Here is a 26008-nt window from a genome sequence, read left to right on the forward strand (position 1 = left end):
GCAGTAATTTCTTTCTGCCATTCTGTCACGTCTTGATGTCGACCCAGCTTAATACGCTAAATACATACAACCGACTAACACATAAGCACCACTTCACTATCATGACTTACGTCAGCGATGGAGACCGAGCGAGGTGGCGCAGTGGCTAGCACACTCGACTCGCATTCGGGAGGACGACGGTTCAATCCCGTGTCCGGCCATCCTGATTTAGGTTTTCCGTGATTTTCCTAAATCACTCCAGGCAAATGCCGGGATGGTTCCTTTGAAAGGGCACGGCCGACTTCCTTCTCCGTCCTTCCCTAACCCGATGAGACCGATGACCTCGCTGTTTGGTCTCTTCCCTCAAACCAACCAACAACAACAAGCGATGGAGACGCACATCACACTCTGGTACCAATCTACACCATCTACAGTGTTCCAAAGTGGCCACTGTGATCTTTCAAGGGGGTGAACAATATTTTGTTTGACGAGCTTATTATCCACATTATGACATACCGATTTCCTAGAGGCCAATAGTTCTGGCTCGTTCAGACTCATTCACATACTGATATTGTGCCCTTTGATATTCCTCGAAGGTTATCTCTTCTAGAATAGCTTCGAGCACAGCTGTTTACCATAGCTATATAAAAAGGAAAGACTTATCCACTTACAAAGATTTATAAATGAAGTACTGATAGCAGAGAACGTTTCGAAACAGAGAAGTGTTCAGTTATTGAAATTCTCCAGTGTGTCCTAGTTTAATCTGATTTTTTATTCGAGTTACTGCCTGGTTTCCACAGCGTGATTTACTGGCACTGGCGGCTTCCTGTATCACTGAAAGGAAGATGCGTGCCAGTCACAGTAGGGCGATGCTGTTTGTAAGCTCAAATTGCGGTTTTATTTTCTGAAACAATACGAAGTTTTGAAGAGCAGGATGAGACTGTTTGTGAGTAACAAGAGCGGAGAATTATGTTACTTGTTGATAAGAAACCATCGTAAACAGAGGCGGAATGTTGCGTGGCATGCAACCAATGGCAGGATTTACAGCATTAGTTCGAGTTACACGTTTTTGCCTTCGAGAAGAGGCATCAACACACTTTGTTCCACGGTGTGGGTTAGCAGTAAAATCGATCTAAGCACTATGGAACTTAACATCTGAGGTCATCAGTCCCCTACACTGAGAACTACTTAAACCTAGCTAACCTAAGGACATCACACACATCTACGCCCGAGGCAGGATTCGAACCTGCGACCGTAGCTGCCTCGTGGTTCCGGACTGTAGCGCCTAGGACCGCTCGGCCACAGCGGCGGCCATTAGCAGCAGATCACCGTATTGCCACTGAGCTGAGTGACATGGTGGTTTTCTTGGTGGGGGAGGGGGAGTGGGGAGGGGAGCTGGAGAAGAGTATCACTCTGAATGCTGCAGTATTCTGTTCTCCAGTGAGAGTTGAGGGGGTTTTATATGCAGCGCACTTTTTCTCGGAAATATCACACTGACAAGATAATACTGTTGGCCAGAATCAGATCTGGTGGACACGCGAATCTCCATATAATCCGATATTCGTCTAAGACGCAAAGACGAAAGTCAACAATCCGATGTTTTGTTTGATATCGGTATCCTAGCTGATTCGTCCCCTAATGGGCATAGTGTCCGTAAATCACTTCAGGCTAATTCTAGGATGTTTCCTGGACATACCTTCATTAACAGTGAGGTGGGTATGCCTGAAAGAAGGGCTTGGGCCGACCAGCTACTCTCGCAACACTTCCAGAGTTGCAGTTTGCTCTTCTGGACGAGTGCCAGAATATTTCAGTGGAACGCAGAGAAACTCTCGACAAATGTATGCCACACAAGTGCAAAGTAGTTTTGGCAGCACCGAGCAATCACGTCCGTGTCATGGAGTACTTTGTTTTGAGCTTTGGCTATTTGTGAGTAATTCCACAAACACATAGTCTGCTCTGTCATATGATTCGTTATCCGAACTCGAATTACAAAACTTGGAACGAAGAAATAGTGGGGCTTAAAGCCTCGTTGACGTTGAAATCATTATATTAGAGACAAAGGCTCAGACTGTACAAGAAAGAGGCTGAAAATCGACAGTGGCCTTTCCAAACGAGCCATCCTGACAGTAGGAATAATTAACCTAGTTAAACCACAGAGTAAATATTACTGGATAACCAGACGGAGATTTCAGCCAAGCTCCTCCATAGTTCATGTAAATGACGTAATAAATGGGCCACCACACTCGACACGGATTACATACGCTGATGAGTCGAAACATTATGACCACTGCCTACCCGCAAGATTTAATGCAGTCTGGTAGCGTTGCGTGCTTGAGTCACAGACAGGAAATACTGAACCATACTACCTCTATAGCCGTCCAAAATTTTGCAAGTGTTGATGGTGCAGAAGCTTGTGCACGAACTGCCCTCTCGATTATGTCACATAAATGTTCGATGAGATTTATGTTGTGCGATCTGGATGGCAAATAATTCGCTCAAATTGTCCAGAATGCTCTTCATACCAGTCGCAAAAAGCTGTGGCCCGGTGATTTGACGATTGTCATCCATAAAAATTCCATCATTGTTTGGGACCATGAAGTCCATGAATGGTGAAAATGGTCATTTTCAGTCAGTTGGACTAAAGGACCCAGTCCATTGCATGTAAACACAGGACACACCTTTGTGGAGCAACCACCAGCTTACACAGTGCCTTGTTGACAACTTGGTTTCATGGCTTCGTGGGCTCAGTGTCACACTCGAACCATACCATCGCCTCTTAAAAAATGAAATCGGGACTCATATAACCAGACCACGGTTTCCCAGTTGTATAGGTTCCAGTCGATATGGTAACGAATCCAGTAAGGGCGCTGCCGGCGAAGTGCTGTCATCAAAGGCACTCGCGACGGTCATTTGCTGCCATAGCTCATTAACGCCAGATTTCGCCGCACTGTCCTAACGGATACGTTTGTTGTACATCTGATATTGATTTATACTGTTATTTCACGCGGTATTACTTGTCTGTTAGCACTGACAACTCTACACAAATGCCGGCCGGTGTTGACGAGCGGTTCTAGGCGCTACAGTCTCGAACCGCGCGACCGCTAGTTCCATAGTGCTCAGGGCCATTTCTACACAAATGCTGCTGCTCTCGGTCGTTAAGTGAAGGCTGTCGGCCACTGTGTTGTCTGTGGTGAGAGGTAGTGCCTGAAATTTGGTATTCTCAGCACACTCATGACACTGTGGATCTCGGAATATTGAGTTCCCTAACTATTTCCGAAATGGAGTGTCCCATTTGTGTAGCTCCAACTACCATACCGCGTTCAAATCCTGTTAACTCCCTTCGTGCGGCCATCATCACGTCGGAAACCTTTTCACATCAGTCATCTGAGAACAAATGTCAGCTCCGCCAATGCACTACTCTTTTATATCTTGTGTGCGCGGTACAGCCGCCATCGTTATCCCAAGACTTTTTGTCACCTCAGTGTAAATTACATCGTCAATGTAGGTATAAAAACTGTGCTAGACAGTGTACTCATTCAGGTTATAACTGTAATTATAGTTAATTTATAATACGATATGGTTTCAACATTTCACGAAATGATTTTGCGTTTAACCTAAAATCAAGCTGTAATACTTTTATGAACCTGATGATGGTCAGTCGATCCTAAGTGGTTGCCGAAATAAAGAATGTTACCAGCAGCTCAAGGCGGTAATATGACATTTTTCAACTACGCAGCTTACTTTCTTTCCCCCTATGAAACATTAATTATGTTTTCTTAATGGCCCAGGTGTTGTAGAATAGAATTAACTGGCTTCTGGCGGCGGTCTATCGGTTGTAGTGGTGGGTCTGCTTGGCGTCAACCGAGCGAAAGAGCGGCGTTTATATGGAGTGCAGTCCGGCGAAGCGTGCCGGGCCCGCGCTCGAGCCACGGCATGCCAGCTATTATTATAACCAGCACGAGATGCTGACAGAAAAAGAAGCGGCTAGCCGCTGGAAAAGAATAAATAAAATGCGAACGACGCCGACACTCACGGTGCCGCTCAGGCGATGGTAGCGCCTGCGGCGGCCGACTTCCAAGTTATGGACAGCTGAAGGAGGCGCTCACAATGAAATAACTCAGCTGGCTCAATGGCGCTGCATGGAAGTGCCGCAGCTGTTGAGGACACGCCTCCTTTGTTTAGTGTGGCCTTGGTTAGTAGCATCACATCTGGCAGAAGGAACGTACTGTGAACTCCTTTAACTACAACTGTTGATGGCTTTTCAATAATACCGGGCATTCAACCATCAGTTGAAAATGTCAGCGGGACAACAGAGTAACTAGTTTCATAGATATACAGGGCGTTAAAAAAGTGTTCCATAATTTGAGATGTTGTAGTATGGACCGAAACAAGACAAAAATATCTAGTAGGAAAGGGCACTAAAACACATACCTTAAGAGCTGTGAGGGATTGTTGATCTTTGCCCATTTCCTCCGAAATGTCCGAGAACACTTCACATTTAATGTGCAAGGTATTGGTCGGGGAGGTCCAGTACGTTGGCCAGCCCATTCCCCCGAGCTTAATCCCTTGGAATTTTGGTTGTGGTGACACTTGAAATCTTTGGTGTATACAGGCCCATTGATGTACAAACACTACAGGGACGGGTCATCAGTGCCTGCCAGGGCATCCGTGAAACATTGAGTTTTTCAGAGAATGCGTGATTCTCCAAGACTCCGGACAGAAGCATGCCTTAATATAAATGGACACCATACTCGCCGGCCGGTGTGACCGAGCGGTTCTAGGCGCTTCAGTCTGGAACCGCGCGACCGCTACGGCCGCAAGTTCGAATAATGCCTCGGGCATGCATGTGTGTGATGTCCTTAGGTTAGTTAGGTTTAAGTAGTTCTAAGTTCTAGTGAACTGATGACCTCCGATGTTAAGTCCCATAGTGCTCAGAGCCAATTGAACCAATTGACACCATATTCATCACCTCCTTCAGCGATGGCTCACAAGTGCAGGTCGTGTGTAATAGAAAATAGATCAGAATAATGTGGCTCATTAGTTACTCACTTGTTTACTGCATTGTCTAGGTTTTTCGTAATAGCAAAGAGCTTGCAGTACAAGAACGAAGATGTAAAAGCGCCCATAGTTCTTAAGATGCGCATTGTAGAGCCCATTTTTACTGGGCTATTTTCGTGTTTTGGACCGTACTATCATCTCTGAAAATATGGAAAACTTTTATTTTAACACCCTGTATTTCAGTGCCAACGGCCTTGCCGCAGTGGTAACATCGGTTTCCGTCAGATCACCGAAGTTTAGCGCTGTCGGGCTGGGCTAGCACTTGCATGGGTGACCATCCTGTCTGTCAAGTGCTGTTGGCAAGCAGGGTGCACTCATCCCTTGTGAGGCAAAATGAGGAGCTACTTGGTTGAGAAGTAGTGGCTCCGGTCTCGTAAACTGGCATACGGCCGGGAGAGCGGTGTGCTGACCACACGCCCCTCCATATCCGCATCCAGTGGCGCCTGTGTGCTGAGTATGACACGGCAGCCGATCGCTACGGTTGGGCCTTCCAAGGCCTGTTCGGACGGAGTTTAGTTTAGTTTAGTATTTCAGTAGAACTGGATAATCCACTACCTGGCGAGCTGCTGCTGAATTAAGAAGACCTGTGCTTGAATGCTGTTCCAGTTACTCCGAGTCACACCCGTAGAATATCGATAGAGATTCATCAACCATTCCAATGCCTCATCTTTACAAAGTTACAGAGACGTGCTGAAAAGTAATGCCTCAGAATTTTTTATTCTGTTCTCAATATCCGCTGAGGTATTAAATGACATGCATATTATTCGACTGACTTTCCCCCTTCGCTGACGCAAGGTGGAAACCTCTGCCGCTAGAGGGCTGCGAATGGAAGCGTCTAATATGGCGGTTTGTAACTTTACTATGTCGGTGACTGAGAAACAGCGTGCTGTAATCGAGTTTCGAATCCGAATAGTTCGTCCACACATCCGGGTTCGATTCCTGGCGAGGTCAGGGATTTTCACCTGCCTCGAGATGACTGGGTGTTTGTGTTGTCCTCATCATTTCATAATCATTCACAAAAGTGGCGAGATTGGACTGAGCAAAGGTTGGGAATTTGTACGGGCACTGATAACCGCGCAGTTGAGCGTCCCACAAACCAAACATCATAATCATTATCATCATCTTCGTCCACACATGGAACACTCTCTCCTTCAGCATAACACTGCCAGACCACATACGAGCGCTGAGACATGTGCAATAATCCGATGCGTTAGGTTCACTGTCATCGATCATCCTCTGTACAATCCCGACTTGGCCCCATCCAATTTTCATCTCTTTCCAAAACTTAAAGAACACCTTCGACGACTTCACTTTGATACTGATGAAGCGGTGCAAGCAGAGGTAACATGGCTCCGTCAACGAAGTCAGACATTGTACAGTGACCTATCAACAAACTGGTCTCTCGTGATGAGAAATGTATTCGTCGCCATTGTCACTATTTTGAGAAATAAACATGTAGACATGACAAGTTAAGATGTTGAATGTTAATAACATTGTTTTATTTAAAAAGGTTGAGCTTTTACGTAAAAAACTCGGTGGAGTTACTTAGCAGCATGTCCTCGTAGGTTTGTGTTCCTGTAGACTGGTTGTTTTCGGTAGGAGCCGGGTCCAAACCATCGTCTGACTATTCTGATTCAGATTTTCTGTCGTTTTCTCCTAATCAATTCAATCTAATGCTGGCATGGTTTCTAAGCGAGGCTATGGGCGAATTTCTTCACCCCTCTAGTCCGATTGAGCTAATGCTCGATTTATAGTGGCGTCGATGCAGAGTTGATGTCAAACTGAACTTCCCTTTTTTATTAAGTCAAAGTCGGTGAAACAAAGTACAAAATTAAAAACCATTATTCTTCTCGTCTAAGACAGTCCATGCTATATGATGGTAAAACCTGCGTATCTTAGATACGAAGACTTTAACCACATCAGAGGAAAGTAAGTTAAATTCCGTTTGACCACTCTTTATAATATGATGAAGACCCAGCAAGGTGGATAGGCAGAAGGATATTTCAATTGTACTTCCTCACAAATACGAGTCCACTGCTTTAACCGCTGGAACATTGTGCTTGGTAAGCGCTATTAACAAGGAAAACACAATAAGCGTCCGTTGGTGCTTATGCACAAAAATAAACTTCACTGAGTTATGTAGTCATCGAGTATCTAATGTTGGCAGAAAAAAACTGAAAATTTGTAAATATGAATTCCATATTATGTTCTGCGACTCGACACCTCAGTCGCAAACTTCCAGGCTATGGCTATAAGAGTCTATGTTATGATACTCAGTCTTAGGATTTTATCTGGTAATTATCACGTCTTTCACCTCTATAAATGATTTTGAAAATGAAAAATGTCGAGTGTTGACGTGTTTCTGAGACCACCTAAATTGTAGGTCCCACTACATTGGTCTGGGTAAGTCAGTTCAAAGCCGGAAGAATGCAGGAGCATCTCACCCCCAGTTATACATGGCTGGTAAATGACTACGGCGCTCAAGCCAGTCTTCGGGTTCGTGACAGTTTGACCTTACTTTATAGTGTACAGAAACAGAGCGTAAGATAGTGGACATCCGGCTCGCTATCTTGCAGAAGACACATGCAACTGAAGTCGATCCGGAAGAGAAAGCCGTTAAGAAATCATATTGTAGCCTTTTTCGTTCTTGGATCAATCATTCTGTTTACTGGTCATCTGTGAAATAGAGCACAAAAATACCTTTTCCTTTAATTTAAACGGCAGGCAAAATTTTTCCAGCATTAATCTTGATAGGTTACATGGGTTAGGCAAATATACAGAGGGTTCACTGACAACTCTCATTACTGTCCCTAATCCAAACTGTCATCCTCGACTCGAAAACTCTTCGATAATGGTAACTTGCAGTTCTCCAGCAATGAAGTTAATCGACCCCCAGAAGCATAGAGGTTGTTAAAAAGATTTTCAAATAACAAAAAATAAAGAATGTTATAAGTTTTTCCACATATTCACCAAAGATATAAACTCATTTTCTGCAGTATAGTTCAAATTCTTTTGAGCAACAACAAGTAAGAAACACTTCTGCGCACCGAAATATTTCCTGATGCTGTCATTATCGCTCGTAAGTAGCAAACTTGGGATGTGTTCTCAGATTTGGATAATGAGATGTAGTTAGTTAGGGTGGAAGATACGCACGCTCTTAAAGCACTTTCTCAAAACGTCTAGAGTCGCACAAGCCTTGGGAACGGAAGCATTGTGTCGCAATAAGAAGTCGGCTTCCGCAGGTTCCCTGGCCTTTCCACTTTCACCGCCTCTTCCAGTTTGAATAGCAGGTCACCACAGTAATTTGTGTTCGCCGTCCCCGTCCCCTCCCTCCTGGAGATAATCTGTCACCGAAATACTCTCTGAAACACAGAAGATTTTTCCCGTGACATTGCCTGCAGTCCTTTGGTTCTTGCCCACAAGAACCCATCCGTCGCAACTCCCTTGTAAGTTCTCCTCTTTCACTCACGATGATGAAAGTGCGTCTCGAAAACAGTGGACATTTCATGAAATTGTTTTTGATTGTTCTACACACGAAATACCATCTCGATTGCGTATATATTTTTGTGGACTTTGTCCGTAAGTACCTAAAGAATGGGAAACAGCGTTTGCAGACAATCACCGGATAGTGACGTATACGTAGTCCAGTTAAGCAGGTGAAGTCTATTTACACTTTAAAAAATCTGTATAAAATTCCATTAGACGATACAGTATATCAGTTACAACAATGTTTGTAAATTTAATAGCCTAATCTCAAGTACACTCATCAGCAAATTGAACTAGAAAATGAAATGATCGTGTGGCATTGATGGCCGGGAGGCCCCATCCGGGGAAGTTCGGCCGCCGAGTTGCAAGACAAGTCCACGAGCTGAGAAAATCTCCAGCCCGGCCGGTAATCGAACCTGGCCCCGTTGCATGGGAAGCAAGCACGTTACAACTTCTTTTAAAAAAACTTATTTTGTTCGTTGTATTTGTTCAGGGCTGAAGTCCCACGACACCCGTTCAAGTTTATAGTTGATCCGTTCGCTCGGTTTTATGTTACAGAGGGTAGCTAACCCTCTGACCGAACACGCTGAGCTACCGTGCCGGCGTACTCAGCTAAGCAGGCGGATAATGAACTAGATATACGTACCTAGTGGCGTGTGTGGCATGAGCGCAAGACACTGACGACCGTGGGGAACTATCATGATCCGTGACCGCTCAATCACCTGTCACAATTAAAGGAGATGTTGAGAGTTGATTCGCAGACGCGCATATCTTGCTGGGTGGCGACACAGATGTGCTCAATACGACTGAGGTCAGGTGACATGTCCCGTTAAGTCTTCCTCAAACTATTCAGACACAGTTAGAGAGGAATGGATTGTTACATTCAGTCTCTTTTGGTAAATCAAAACGGGTTGGGACATTGTCACACCAAGTGTAAATGTCACCTGGCTGGTGTTGCAGGCGAACAAACTAAAGCAAATAATTGGACAGCAGGTCCCTGTATTATCTAACCGTGACAGACAATTGTAGACGCAGCTGGGGATCCATTTTATCACATGTAAACATCCTCCATCCCAGGATACATTCACCACACTAAAAACATTGCACTACTTAGTACTTTAACCCGTGAGTTCATAATAGACTACTCCCAGGATTTTAATGTCCTGCAACATTACCCCTTCATATAGAATGTAACCCATATGTGAATAAATGCAGTCTGACTAACTTTGTTTTTAAATTTTGCAGTGGCAAGAACTTTTTCATTGCACAATGCAAAAATTAAAGTGGAATTTAACAGGAGATAAACAAGGACTAAACTGAAGCATATTCCTTGTAAAGACCTCATGCAGCTGCTCAGTAAATGTGCACCTTACAGATATAATTCGTGCAATACAAATTTGTTTACACTCTGTGTCCTACAACACCTTATAAATGGAACACGTCTGAGCTAGTGTAATAGTAGAAAGTTATCTTGAAGTCCCCGCAAGCACGTGCCTTGAAGTTTAACAGCAACACGAACTTACCGGGGTAGCTCAAAATGTCATTTAAATAAAAATCTCGTCACTGCTGAAAGCAGTCTGTTTCGCTTGGTTGTATATGTAGTTAAAGTGTACATAATACTTTCGAAAATATAGTGTGTAAATGAGCATCTGCAGACATTTGAATAAAGATCAGAGGAGAGAAAAATAAGTTCGTAAGAATCCTAAGTTTATGAGCACTTACTATATTGTTGAGGAACTGAATGCAAAAATCTCATGTTTCATACACAAATTCCGTTCACCATCTACGTACAAACGACAAAGAAAATCACCATATCACGCCCAAAATACACTGCGCAACAAAATTAAAAGTCCATCATTTTGAAACCTCGTCACTTTCTCCCATTACAGCACAGAAGTTCGAAATGAGGCTCGAACGTGCCTACAAATTTCCTTATAATGGTCAAAGAGCGTCAACCTCGGGCTCGGCGACACTTCAAACAGAAAAGTGTCGACGACACATGAAGTAACAGCATAAATCAATGTGCGACGTACGACGAACGTATGCGTCTGGGCAGTGCGGTGTAATATGGCGTTAATTGGCCATGGTGGCAGACGACCGACGCGAGTTCCTTCGCTAACAGCACATCGTCTGCAGCCCCTCTCCTAGGCTAGTGACCGTATCGATTGGACGCTAACCGACTGACCTGGTCAGAGGAGTCCCAATTTTAGTTTATAAGAGCTGATGGTATGGTTCGAGTCGTCAACAAGGCAATGTACAAGCCAGTGATGGCTCCATAATGGTTTGGACTGTTTTCACGTGCAATGGAGTGGGTCCTCTGGTATAACTGAACCTATCATTGACTACATGGCTACCATTTGCAGCCATTCAGGGATTTCATGTTCCCAAGCAACGATGGAATAGGTGGCAATTATCATCTCATCGGGTCACAATTGTTCGTAATAGGTTGGAAGAACATTCTACACACTTCGAACGAATGATTTGGCGACCCAGATCGCTCGACATGAATCCCATTAATCATTTATGGGACCTATCGAGAGGTCAGTTGGAGCACAAAACCATGCACCGGCAACACTTTCGCAGTCATGGATGGCTGTAGAGGCAGCATGGCTCAACATTTCTGCAGGGGACTTCTAATGACTTGTTGAGTCCGTGTCATTTCGAGCTGTTCCACTACGCGATTCAAAATGAGGCCCGACAAGATATTAGCAGGTATCTCATGACTTTTGTCACCTCAGTGTATGTGGTACTTTGATGACTAAGTTGGTCATTCGGAATTACTCGGCGACTCAAACATTGCACAGATGGTGCAATTAACTGTGAGGAAATTACATCCTACAAAACTTGCCCTAATATCTATTAACATGTTGACTACCGTGTGGCTGTCATCGTGTTCAGTGCTTAATAAAATACCAACCTCGTTAAATTTTGCAAGTATATACTACGAAAATCAAAGATAACATGACATACGGCATCTTTCATGATTCCATATATCAGTTTTTAGCAATTTTCATAAAGGATGGAATGTGGAAGATGTAGTCACTAACATGCTTCAGCGCGAAGTGTTTTTAGTCTTGTTTCCTTGACCTAGCATTCCCAGAACATAAAACTACGTATTGGTTCTACTTTAAATACAAGACAGTGGCGTTCTGTGAGTAAGTTTTCGCAAGATATTAGACAGCTTAGTTTAGATATTACTTCCACTGCATTCTCGCCTGGGCGAAAGCATTCTGATATCAGACGCGCTGCTCTTCTTCGTACACATTAGCTCTCCCCGTTGGTCAAACTAGGCACAAACTCACATACTTTAATTCTAGCCGGGTATAGAAAGAACAATTCTTTTATAAATAAACTTATTCGTAGAACTTTCGCAGTGTCAGTTACCGTATGAATGTGCCGAAGTCACTCATTTTATGAACCTATTTCAACTCGTATTTGTCACTCGTTAATCGTATGATCAAAATCTACCATGTTTCGTGAAGTATACAACTTTGTACTTGTCTACATTTAGAGCTGGTCCGTATTTAGTAGCTCGCCAGGTTCTCACTAGATGTTACTATAATACATCACAGCTGGCACTATCCTCTAAGTTCAAACATGACACGAAGCGCAGCAATACTATTACACTTCCTGCAACATGCCAGAAATTACTTCTGTCTGTAGACAACTATCCAGGACAAATGGTTCAAATGGCTCTGAGCACTGTGGGACTTAACTGGTGAGGTCATCAGTCCCCTAGAACTTAGAACTAATTAAACGTAACTAACCTAAGGACATCACACACATCAATGCCCGAGGCAGGATTCGAACCTGCGACCGTAGCGGGCGCGCGGTTCCAGACTGTAGCGCCTAGAACCGCTCGGCCACTCCGGCCGGCTCTCCAGGACAACGTGTTGTTTTGTTCCCACCAAGAAATGAAACCAGGGTTCTGGGCTATCTTCTGAAAGCGAATCTGGCTATATACCAAGTCCATCTGGATTCCATTTTGTTAGCAGTCCCTATGTAACATGATGTACTCTTTTCTTTCTGTCAGTTAGTTAGTCTTCTGGTCGTTTCTCGCTATTCTCAATGTTTGTTTTTCGACTTTAAGTCCGACAACTTCAAATTTCTGCGTAATTTGCTGATTCAGTGTCCTAGATTTTCTGTCCAGAAAAACTGCCAAAGTACTCTGAAAATGGTGTCCAACTTTTTTAACGATTTCCACGCCATTCGTATTTTTGTTTATTCTTTGAGAACTCATTCGCTTATTTATTTCGACTGACTTAAGTACTCGAATTCTTCAACTGGGTCAATAACATTATTGCCAGTCTTCGCTGTATTCATTTCAGAGTGCTGATTATTTCGTTTTGTATACTTTTCTGTTGAGTTTTTCCATTTCTTGTTGAAGTTTCTGTGCAGGTAAAGTAAATTCAAACGTTATCCGGAACTCGAAGATGCGTAAGACGGATCGATAATTATTCCTTCTTCATAACACTATAGTGATTCAGAAGATTCTTCATAGTTCACAGAAAATATATGGATCTCGTATCTGCAGCCGGATCACGTTGCGCAAATCTCACAATATTTCTTAAAGGCAGCTGTTCGATACCATCAGGTTACTACTGGCCACCTCACGGTTTTTAAAAGTTGCCTCCAAGAAATATTATGGGATTTACATAACGACATCCGGTGGCAGAGCCTGAAAAGTCACGTCATAAAAAACAGTTTTGACGAAAGAGAAGTCACTTTCTTCCTTTCTGAATTTTCTATTATCTCTTAATGTACTGCGGTTGACGTTACATGATTTACATGAAGTGATATTTGTAGACCCATTCTTTGGTTCTCAGTGGTCTCAGAATCGATTTTATCGAAACATTAATTTATTTTTTTCCTATAACATCGTTCATAACTTGAAGATGACCCTTTAACCCATACCCACTTTTAAAATCAGCTTGTTCTTTAGCAGTAAAAACTTAATAAAAGAAATGTGTGTAAAATCTTATGGGACTTAACTGCTAAGGTCGTCAGTCCCTAAGCTTACACACTACTTAACCTAAATTATCCTAAGGACAAACACACACACCCATGCCCGAGGGAGGACTCGAACCTCCGCCGGGACCAGCCGCACAGTCCATGACTGCAGTGCCCTAGACTGCTCGGCTAATCCCGCGCGGCAAAGCTTAATATTTTCCTCTTTTTAATTAGAGCAATTACAGTTTTTTTGAAATAAGCATCTTTTACACGGGCATTCTGTAAGTAATTCCGAAAGTTTCGCTTGCAACCCTTGCATTTGTACTTTTATCACGTCTATTTTTACGTCTTTACTGCTTAATTTTTTATGTTTTTCTATGCCTATAACAGTTTTATCAACTTCATCGGCAAATATTTCTGAAACATGTTCGTCCTCGCAATCTATTACTACGTTTGTGCTTCTCTGGGTGAACTACGCAGAAACAAAGAATTTTTCGAAAATCTATTCCTTGTTGGCCGTTATGGTGCCATTCAAAGACCTGATCGATCGGAGGTGATGCCTACCCAACGTAAGGAGCTATTTTGTTTCTCTTACTATTTTTTTTATCATCGCGAAAAAATAAAGAGAGTAAGTCGTTATGTTTGGAATCTACAGTCTATAAATGCCTTTGTGAGAAGATACTGTTTATCTTCCTTTTCAGCAGCTATTGTACTGCGAGGAACAACTGCTGACGCTTGTAGTCCGTACGGTTGGTTTAGGTGTGAAGACGGTAGCGGTACCGCCAAATAACAGCGACTCGTTAAAAACGTAGGCTAAGAAAGCAAACTTTAAGCAACAGAGCTGTTAGCGGGCTGCCAATATCTTCCAAGCCACCGCAAAACTGTTTAGTCTTCTCACGTACACTTGTTTCGAAGAATCGACCAAGTAGTGAATGCATGGGATTTCGAAATGATGGTTTTATTCTCATTCTATCGCCGCACCGTTAAAAAACTCACCAGTCTAAGAGAAACAAAAACAGACAAGGGTATGTAGCTAACTCAAAGATTTTTATTTCATATTCGTGTACAGATGCTTCACTGATCTACTATTACTCTTAAATTCTTTGAGTTTATCCATAATCTATGCGGTGACCAGTTGAATATCGGATTACTTTCAGGTTCTCTGCCGCCTTGCAAAACAACAGCGTAACTTGCCGAACACGAACTGCAGAAAAATTAAAACAGAATTGTACGCATGCTCTGCGAAATTAACCAAATTATAGTGAACATGTCGAACACAACGGGTAATTGCACTAGGATATAGGATGAAATGAGCCTGTATTTACCAAGTCACGGAAACCCTGAATGATGTTACAGACACTCTATACTAGTATGGTGCTCACTATGCCGGTTCTCATTTTCTAGTATTCTTTAGTAGTCAAGTCTTTTTGTTTCTTCAGCTATAACTTGTACGGCAGAGAATGTTTGTAAACGGAAGAATTTCGATTCTGACAGTTTCATTAGACACCGTGCACTGATCCAAAAACCACACAGTTCTTTTTTTACTATGAACATGGCTGGAAATGTTGACAGAAAAGGAAATATAATTGTTCTCTTTACTGTGAAACGTGCGTATCAGAATACAATGATTGTGTCACAGTTGCGATCAGCGCTAGTGAAAAGAAGTAACGACAAACGAATATGACATCGTCACACAGGGCTCTTAAGGTAATTTGTCGAAACATGTACATTAATTTACTTGTGAAATACTGCAAGGCTAGCTGAGAACACTCCCTTCAAAACGACCGTTTATTTTTGTAGGACAGATACAACGTGGATTGTTGCTGCTCCTTGATTTTTCAGACTGAATGCTGTAGCCACAACACTATTATTTTCCAATAATTTTACTAGACTGTAAACAGGCATCGACAAAAAAGAAACTTGTGTGAAAACATTTCACATCATTCGCGGATCTGATAACATGCTAGTACTTGCTTTCGGCTTATGGATGAAACAATCCACTGTACGTTCTGGAATCTCAGATGTTATAATAATGGGGTACAATTTTTTACAGACTTTTTACGTTTCCATCAATAGACATTGTTTCTAAGTAAGATGGTGAATCAAACAGAAATGTCTCCCGTGTCATAAAAAATTAATAATGAACGTATAACAGCGGAATTAGTACAGACCATAGCCTGAACTGTCCTTTTCACAACACTACCGTTCAAAATCACTATGCATCTGTACACATTTGCGCTATCGTCGAACCCAAGAAACAAAACCTGTTTGGAGAAATTCAAGGTTTTGCTTCTTGACCCCTGTTTTAACCTCATCCAAGTCATTGAATATGTAACCACCCAGGTTATCTTTCATAGGTCCAAACAGAAGTCATACGGGGCAAAATCATGACTTTAAGGTGTATGGGGCACCAGTGATCAGCCCCTTTTTTCAGTCGCTTTGGTTGTGAAAAATGAGGTACGGGGGCGTGCACTGACGTGATGGTATGGTCCCCTCGTTCTTATTGTCTCCTTAAGTTTGGTTACATAAATTTCGCTGTTGATGGGGAACTCTAACGGGTCCTTTCCCTCGAATCTTTTCCTCAACGCGTCCTCAACTGGCATCTGTGACAGATGCCGGCTGTCCGCTGCGCGGTTTATCTGGATTTCCATTTCTTCGTTACCAAACTTTTTCAGCCAACGCCACACATTGCTGATGTCTGTTACAGCGTACACTTACGCTTGCTTCATGAATGATGTTAAAACCGCTTTAAAAACATGGTTCAAGAAGCAAAACCCTGAATGGTTCCTAACTGGTTTTTATGCGTGTTTTTAGTGCGAGGCCCACGAGAAAGACAGGCCGCGACGCGTACGTTCCGAAGGTACGCCTGAACTCATTCGCTCGCTCAGCTCAGCAGACAAAATACGTTTTTAAACTGTTACCTCGCAGCTGGGCGTGTATGTACTAATCAGATTGACATCTTATACTGGAATCTGCTATTATGAAGCCTTACTGATTAACAGTGCTACAACAAAATTTAATTTAAGATCAGTACTCGATATACATGGTAGAAGGCTTGTTTATAGCATTTAGTCTCTTCTGTTTAACAGTCCTAATTTCATACAAGAAGTGGTGCCTTATGCCACTGATAATCATTTTGGCATAATTTTAATTTTATTGTACCCCAATACAGCCGTAACAAATTATAAGTGGGCCTGTGGACTTCCGATCATTGTATGACTAGTAACAGTAAGACCCCATAATAGCGGATTCCAGTAGAAGATGGAATTCTCGTTTGTACTTACACAGCTAGTTACGAATTAACAGGTACTGAAACGTAGTTTGTTTGCTGAGTTGAGCGAGCGAGCTCAGATCTGCCTTCGTGACGTACGCGCCGCGGCCTGTTTCTCTCATAACCTCGGTGTAGTGATGGCGCAAAAATGTAAAAATCCACGATGACTAAGCTGAACGGTAATTTTGAGTATAGGACACTTCAGGCTATCATCTGTGCTATTTCCCGCAGTTATATGTTCATTATTCAATTTTTTATGACACAGAAGGCATTATGTTTTGATCCATCCGCTCGTGCTACGGCGCGTGACAGACATAACCCTCTGGTAAACTGAGGAAGTTTGGAGACTTCGAAACCTGTATTATTTACTGGAAAGTACAGAGCTGTGTAGTCATCAGTTAGCAGATTTACTTTTGTACAACACACAAGATTGTAAAGAGGCGATAGAGGAAAATTTTCATTTCACTTTTCACTCAAGCGACCAGCATAAAAAACGGGAAATGAGTGCTCATATACGTAATAAAGTGCTGTAATTAACCTAATACTTCGTCCACCTCAGTAGCTCTGCAATCAGCGCGGCAGATTCCTAACCTAAGGGGCTCGGGTTCGATTGCCTGCCGTGTCGCAGATTTTCTCCGCTCGGGGACTGGGCGTTGTGTTGTACCTACGTTCGTACCGTCGCAACTGTCAAGAAAATCGTCTCCATTATGCTATCGTATCTTCTTTAAATTACTGAGATGGCTGAATAGATACGACCCGATAGCCAATAAAAGAGAAATACATAAACTCTCTTCGCGATCCCTGTATGGGCCATAATAATCTTCATGTCGTTAAACACCGCAACTTCCAGAAATTTTAATGGTTAATAAAAACAATCTCAGCTGTACTATCGCAAATTTATTGAGCTACGATTTTCATTCTTAGAACTTCTTCAGGTTACCGAGTTATGATATAATAGGCCTGACAGGGGTGTATAATGTTAAAGACGAAATTCAGAAAGAATGATCACAAACATTCTGCCGACCTCCTGTAGGAAGTATGTCGAGCAGTCACGGCAATCTGTGTTCAATAAACGTCATCTGTGGGTGTTCCATTGAGCGTCAAAGAAAACGTCTTGATGGTAAGTTTTCGCAAAATTATCTGTCTAACGCACACATTTTTTGAACTAACACCTGAATATCCGCGCTACCCAGAGATCTACACATTCAATATCGCGAGCTAATTGAACCTGATACATATCTAACTACGACAGTAACCCAAAATATATCCTATAATCAAATCGTTTTGTAAGCAAGTTCGTTCGTAGACAAATTGCGGTTTGTCAGTACCACGACTGATTTGAAGGTTGCCGCTCGCTTCACTAACAATTGAAATTTGGTTTATGCGAAAAATCTGAGATTATAGCTAGCGATATGAGCCAGTACACATACACAGGATAGTTGTTAATTGCAGCACTTAAATACTATCCTGATCCGTATTCGACGTAGCTTCTCTGTCTGCTGTCTCTATATCTAGCGCAAACCTTCTTTACAACTCGTTTTCCCTATATACACCAAACAAATATCGAGGGACTGTTAAGTACCCGTATAAAAGAAAGGAAGGAAAGTTTCATTGACACTGAAATTAGTTGGTAAAGGATGAGGAAAGGCATAGGACGTAGTGTTGTTGAATGAACCAAACCTGAAATTATTTAGAGGAACAATGTTACTGCATTGTAATGATATGTTTTTTTACTCATTGCTACTGTGGCTCATTTTCAAACGGTACCTAAATATAATCAAGCTATTACTAACACCAGGATCTGTGTGTGTGTGTGTGTGTGTGTGTGTGTGTAATATTTGATTGTATTATAATTTTTTACTTACGTAATAAGATCGTAAATGCTATTTTTCAAATATGATGTATTTTATTTTGTTATATTTGAGCATGTTTGTTACATTATCGATCTATGTATCAAAGGTATGGTTTGCGACTGAATTTCCATCTTTGATGAAAATCGATTTGTATCGTGCGTAAAATTTAGGACTGTCTTTTGTTCAAAAACAAAAGACAACAAATGTAGTAGCTGAGCATCAAGTGAAAGTATCGAAGAAAACTTTATACGAGGGCATGTCGAAAAGTAATGCTTCCGAATTTTTTATGTGAGACCTCTTAAAGCTTTTTAAACAAAAGTTATTCACATTGTAAATCTTAATTCTTCATTTTTACATGTTTGGTCAACCTGGTGACGAACACATTTCTCCCAACGAGCGACCAGTTTGTTGATACCGTCATTATAGATGGTTTGATTTTGTTGAGGGAGCCACAACCTTACCTCTGCTTGTACCGCTTCATCGCTATCAAATGAAAGTCCTCGAGGCGCTATTTAAATTTTGAAAACAGATACAAATCGGTTGGGGCCAAGTCGGGACTGTATGTAAGATAATCGATGACAGTGAACACAAGGCGCCGGACTGCTGCGGATGTCGCAGCCCTCGTGTGTGGTCTGGAATTGCCATGCTGAAATAGAGGATTCTCCAAGTGTGGACGAGCTCTTCGAATTCGAAACTCGATTACGGTAAGCTGTTTCTCAAGCACCGACATAGTTATATTACACACCGCCTTACTATACGCTACAATTCGGAGCCCTCCAAGAGCAGAGGATTGCAACTTATGTCAGCGTAACAGGAAAGCCGACAGAGTGAAATGCATGACATGTAATACCCGAACCGACAGTGAGTACAGAATAAAAAAATCGGATGTCTTACTTTTCAGCAGGCCCTCGTAGGAGCAGCGAAGATTTTCCAGTTGATTAGATTCCTAGAAGCCAGTTCATGCGCATCCAGTCAGTTAAGGCAGATCCGAGTGACGATCCGATTCATACTAATGAAAAACAATGATCATGTGTCGTGGTTCGACAGGGTGTCAAGTCACTATCAAGGGAAGAAAAAAGAAGGAAAACTGGGTTTAAGGTCGACATGGAGGTCATTAGAGGGGGAGCACAAGCTCGGATGGTGTCAAGGTTGCAGAAAGAAATCGGCCGTATTCTTTCAAAGGAACCATCCCGGCATTTGCCTGGAGCGATTTAGGGAAATCACGAAAAATCTAACTCTGGATGGCCGGACGCGGATTTGAATCGTCGTCCTCCCGAATGCAATTCCAGTGTGGTAACCACTACACCACCTCGTGTGGTCACTAGCAAGGCGAGTGTGCTGTTGTAAAATGATTAATCTAATCTACCGTCTGCTAAATCTTACCAAAGACGGACTGGATATTTGTGAAATTTTATCTGTATAACACGTTTCCATAGATAAACAATTTGAGAAAAATCGGAGCATTCATTCAGCTGATCTCTATTTTGTAACGGCTTTAACCCTGACATGTTTTACTCTAGCGATGAAGTCACAAGTCACCAAGCGGTGGACAGTGACGCTGTTGGCCTTGTCCTCGCCTGCCTCGTAATAAAGTGACTCCTTCCTGGTGGTCGATGCGCACCACGGCAGATGTTCCACCGTTTACATCTACATCTACATCTAAACTCCAGAAGACACTTTATGGTGTGTGACGGAGGATAGTTATTGTACCACGGCCACCTCCCCCCTTTCCTGTTACACTCGTAAATGGTGAGCGGGAAAAACGATTGTTGGTAACAATCCGTATGAGCTCGAAGTCTCTAATTTTACCTTTATGGTCTTTTCGTGGGATTTTCTTATGACGAAGCAATATCTTCTTGAAAAGTCCGCTCACGGAATCTTAACTGTAAACCACACCGTGATGCTCAACGCCTCTCTTGTAACGTCTGCCACTGGAGTTGGGTGAGCATCTCCGTTATTCCCTTGCTATTGCTTAACGAACCTGCATGGAAATGCTCTGTTTTCTACTTTACATACTCTATTTCTTCTGTTAACCCTTTCTGGTACGGATCCCAGGCCGACAAGCAATATTCAGGTATCTGTTGAACGAGACTCCCGTAAGCTACGTCCTTTTGGGGTGGATTACGCTTTCTAAGGAGAACCTTCCAATCAATCTCAGTTTGGCATCTGCCTTTCCTGCAATTCGTTCTGTGTGGGCGATCCTCTTTAAATCGCTCAGTAGGCGTACTTCCTGATATATAATGGATGTCACTGCTATGGTGTTATCGTACAATAGGTGTATTTCCGATTAACCGTACGCAATACTTTACGTATGTTATAATGAAGATCAACTGCCAATCACTGCAGTAAGCCCAAATCCCCTGGACATCTTCCTGCATTTCGCTGCAATTTTCTAGTGTTGCTACTTCTCTGTATACAACAGAATCATTCACGAAAACCAACATGGAAATTCCGACGTAATCCACTGGGTCGTTTATATATACTGTCGAGAGTAATGGTCCCGAACTCTAAAGATTTCTCTCCATTAAGAATAATGTTTTGTGTTCTATTTGATATGAACTCTTCATTTCAATAACAAATCTAATCAGTTAACCTCTACACTCGTATTTTGTTCACTAAGCGACAGTGCAGAACCATAATGAACGCCTGCTGGAGGTCAAGCAGCGCGTCATCAACCAGGGCGCTGGTATCTGCTGCCCTCTGGGTCTCATGAATGAATAAAGCGAGCTGAGTTTCAGACTGTTGATTCGTACAGAAGAGATTTCCGGTCTCCAGAAAGGACGTAATACACGAGCACAAAACGTGTTCTAGAATTCTACAGTAGACTGACGTCACTGAAATAGGCATATAGTTCTCTGCGTCTGAGAGACGACTCTTTTTGAAAACGGGAATGACCTGCCACTTTTTTCCCCAATCATTAGGAGAGCTTCGCTCCTCAAGGGACTCTCGGTGAACTGCTGCTAGAAGAGGAGTATGTTCTTTCGCATACTCTGTACAGAATCGTATCGGTATCCCATCATGCCCCTTTGCATTTCCTCCTTTGAGGATTCCTCTACGTTCCCATTACTGTTGATCCTCACCTGTCCACTACAAAATAATAGACAACTGAGTTCAGCGTCTATCCGGAGCAACAGTCTGCCACATTGAGTTTGTAACTGGTTTCTTGTAAACATTATAATTTGTTATCTTCAGTGCGAATCACGCTAACACTGACCACCTCGAGTTAAGTTGACTTATAGAACAGAAGGAGTAGATGAGAAGTCTAAAGTCTCATCGAATACGTGTGCACTAAATACAGAACAGCTTCTCAGGTGGACAAGTGGGGCAGCAAACCGACAGTTGTGTACTCAAAGGAAACAACCCGGCATCAATCTATAGTGATTTAGCGAAATCATGGGAAACATAAATCAGAATGGTCGGAAGAGGATTTGAAGTATGGCCCTCCCGAATAAGAGCCGCCTGTATGAACCACTCCGTCACCTCCCTCTGTAAATTTATCTAATGACATATGTAGATGAAAGATGTATTTAATACCAAGTAGAAGTGAAAATAGAAAATTATTTGGAATAAATATGTATAGGGACCATTCTATACAGGCCGGCCGGAGTGGCCGAGCGGTTCTAGGCCCTACAGTCTGAAAACGCGCGACCGCTGCGGTCGCAGGTTCGAATCCTGCCTCGGGCATGGATGTGTATGACGTCCTTAGGTTAGTTAGGTTCAAGTAGTTCTAAGTTCTAGGGGACTGATGACCTCAGAAGTTAAGTCTCATAGTGCTCAGAGCCATTTGAACCATTCTTTACATCCGTTTTTCTGCAAAGAATTTGTTGAGTGAATCAAGTATTTCCTGGACTTTATTAGGCTATCGTAGTGCATCTTGCTGTTAACGTAACATTAAATACTATCAACCTGACTGTAGTTTTTAATGCAATATTGGGAAACATGAAAATGTAGTTGTCGCGGTCTTCAGTCCGAAGACAGGTTTGAAGCATAACGCTATGCTGTTCTATCCTGTGCAGTTCTCTTCATCTTCTAATAACCACTGCAACCTACATTTATTTGAACCTGCTTGCTGTATTCATCCCTTGGTCTACTCTACAGTTTTCACCCTCCACATTTCCTTTCATTAACAAACTGACGATTCTGTCAAGCCACATGATGGGTTCTATCAACCAATCCCTTCTTCTAGTCAGGTTGTGCCTTCTTTTTTCCCAGTTCGATTCAATATCTCCTCATTAGTTACTCTATCTACTCATCTAATCTCCAGCATTTATCTGTGGCACCACGTTTCATACGTCTTCTTGTCTAACGATACAAGGTATCCCTTCAGGAAAGACTTCCTAACACTTGAATTTATGTTCGACATCAACAAATTCCTCTTTTTGACAAATGATTTTCATGTTATAGCCAGTCTTCATTTTATATCTTGTCTACTTAGGCTAGCTTCAGTTATATTGCCACCCGAATAGAAAAACTCCTGGTACTACCTTTAATGTCTCATTTCCTTCATCATCGCTTGACTTAATTCGACTACATTCCGTTAACCTTGTTTCATTTTCGTTTATGTTCATCTTATAATCTCTTTGCAAGACAGTATCCATCCCATTCAACTGACAATGCCATGAGCAAACCACAAAGTTTAGATTTCTTCTTCTTGATCTTCAATTACTCCTAGACATTTATCGTTGGTTTCGCGTTCAGTGTACGGATTGAATAACATCGAGGATTGGCTAAAAACGTGCTTCATTCACTTCTCAAGCAGTTTCCCTTTCATAAAAAACACTTAGCACCTTTAATGGACTTTACTTCTGAAATGGTCTTGACGGGCAGTAAGCGATATTCTGTTTCAAACCAGTGTCAGATACTGATCCCGCGCTTGGTTTTCTTTGTGTTCCAGATGAGTACACCAAGATAACGACGCCGCGGCAGGATGTGCTGTTCAAGAAGGGCTACTTGGGCCGCGCCCGGCCAGCCCCCGAGGTCGCCGAAGACGCCGCCGCCAAAGGTAAGTGTGCCTTTTCCAGGCTTTACTTATCTGCAGTGAAAGAAGAGCGCGCCCCTCTGCATTCACGGGTGGTCTGTTTTAAGATATATGGGCTCCTTTTTCAAACCCCTTTGAGTAAAGGTACCTTCTTTCTATCCCTGTCGTCGCACCCTCAAGACGTGGTTTCCATTACAACCAATTACAAGAGCTTCCATACCTAATAACAGCCGCCAGACAATGTTTACAGGATTTTCTGTACTAGAAGGCTGCAATTTCTTGACTACCAGAAAATATTAATTTCCCGAACTTTCTATCGGACCTTCATAGCCGCCGGCTGATTCTACTTTTACTCAGGACCACTCTACAGTCTCGTAAAACAAGAAGAGAAGTCCTGTAGTAACAATTAATACAAAAAAGTCTGTCCAGTTATGAATAAAGGAATCGAATGACCTAATATTTCAAGGTGTTACTCGCCACAACTTTTATTTAATTACTGGCGTTATACTTAGAAGTTTTAGGCATTTATCATAATTTCAGTTACAATATGTACGAAAAATGTTCACAATTTCGATTTTTCTCTTTAAAAAGCAACAGAAACTAATATGAGGGGCGATCAAAAAGAGAGCGTTACTGCGGCGAATATACACTGAAGGGCCACAGCAACTGGTGTAGGCATGCGTATTCAAATACAGGCAGAATACGGCGCTGCCGTCGGCAACGCCTATGTGAGACCATAAGCATCTGGCACAGTTGTTAGATCGGTTACTGCTGTTACAATGCCAGGTTATCAAGATTTAAGTGAGTTTGAACGTGGTGTTCCAATCGACGCACGAGCGATGGGACACAGCATCTCCGAGGGAGCGATGAAGTGGGTATTTTCCCGTACGACCATTTCACGAGTGTGCCGAGAATATCAGGAATCCGGTTAAACATCAAATCTCTGACATCGCTGCGGCCGGAAAAAGATCCTACAAGAACGGGACCAGCGACGACTGAAGAGAATAGTTAAACGTGACAGAAGTGCTACCCTTCCGCAAATTGATGAAGATGTCAGTGCTGGGCTATCAACAAGCGTCATTCAACGAAACATCGATATGGGCTTTCGGAGCCGCTGGCCCACTCGTGTACCCTTGATGACTGCACGACACGAAGCCTTAGGCCCCCCCCCCCCCCCCCCCCCCCTGAGCCCGTCAACACCTACACTGGACTGTTAATGCCTGGAAACATGTTACCAGGCCTCACGAGACTCGTTTCAGATTTTATCGAGCGGATGGACGTGTACGGGTATGGTGACAACCTCATGAACCCATGGACCCTGCATGTCAGCAGGGGACTATTCAAGCTTGTGGAGGCTCTGTAATGGTGTGGGGCGTGTGCAGTTGGAGTGATATGGGACCCCTGATCGTCTAGATACGGCTGTGACAGGTGACACGTACGAAAGTATGCTGTCTGAACACCTGCATCCATACATGTCCATTGTGCATTCCGACGGACTTGGGCAATTCCAGCAGGAAAATGCGACACCCCACACTTTCAGAATTACTACAGAGTGTCTCCAGGAACACTCCTCTTCGTTTAAGTACTTCCGCTGGCCACCGAAGTCCCCAGACATGAACGTTGTTGAGTATATCTGTAATGCCTTTCAAAGTGCTGTTGAGAAGAGATCTCCACCCCCTCGTACTCTTACGGATTTATGGACAGCCCTGCAGGATTCATGGTGCCATTTACCTCCAGCAATTCTTCAGACATTAGTCTAGTTCATGCCACATCGTGTTGCGGCACTTCTGCATGCTCGCGGGGGCACTACACGATATTAGGCAGGTGTACCAATTTCTTTGGCTCTTCGGTGTACAACGTAGCGCGACTCCGATGCGGGTATATAAGCATCGACATGTAGAAAAGGAATTAGTGTGGCATTCGTATCTTCCCTACGCAGTCCTTTTAGTAGACCTGTTGCACCTTCTAAGTGTTCTGCCAATGAATTGCAGTCTTTGGTTTGCTCTGCCCATAGCATTATCTATGTGATCGTTCCAATTTAGGTTGTTTGTAATTGCAATCCCTAAGTATTTAGTTGAATTTACAGCCTTCGGATTTGTATGACTTATCACGTAATCGAAATTTAGTGGATTTCTTTCAGTACTCACGTGAATAACTTCACACTTTTCTTTATTCAGGGTAAACTCCCACTTTTGGCATCATACATATATCTTATCTAAATCATTTTGCAATTCGTTTTGGTCACCTGACGACTTTAGAAGACGGTAAATGACAGCATCGCCTGCAAACAAACTAAGACGGCTACTAAGAGTGTCTCCTATATCGTTAATATAAAAACCAGGAACAATAGACGGCCTATAACACTTCCTTGGGAAACGCCGGATATTACTTCTGTTTTACTCGATAACTTCCGTCTATTACTACGAATTGTGA

General features: G+C 42.7%; 1 protein-coding gene across 2 annotated transcripts in view; it reads left to right on the forward strand.

Annotated features, from left to right (window-relative positions):
* LOC124721210 overlaps positions 1-26008 on the forward strand; it is a 526868-nt gene that overhangs the window by 338650 nt on the left and 162210 nt on the right. For both annotated transcript variants that reach the window (XM_047246062.1, XM_047246061.1), the window contains exon 3: positions 23492-23599. In XM_047246062.1, coding sequence (XP_047102018.1) covers positions 23492-23599 — 108 coding nt within the window. The remainder of the gene's footprint in view (positions 1-23491; positions 23600-26008) is intronic.

The sequence above is a fragment of the Schistocerca piceifrons genome, chromosome X (genome assembly GCF_021461385.2).
Source record: "Schistocerca piceifrons isolate TAMUIC-IGC-003096 chromosome X, iqSchPice1.1, whole genome shotgun sequence".
Lineage (NCBI taxonomy): Eukaryota > Metazoa > Arthropoda > Insecta > Orthoptera > Acrididae > Schistocerca > Schistocerca piceifrons.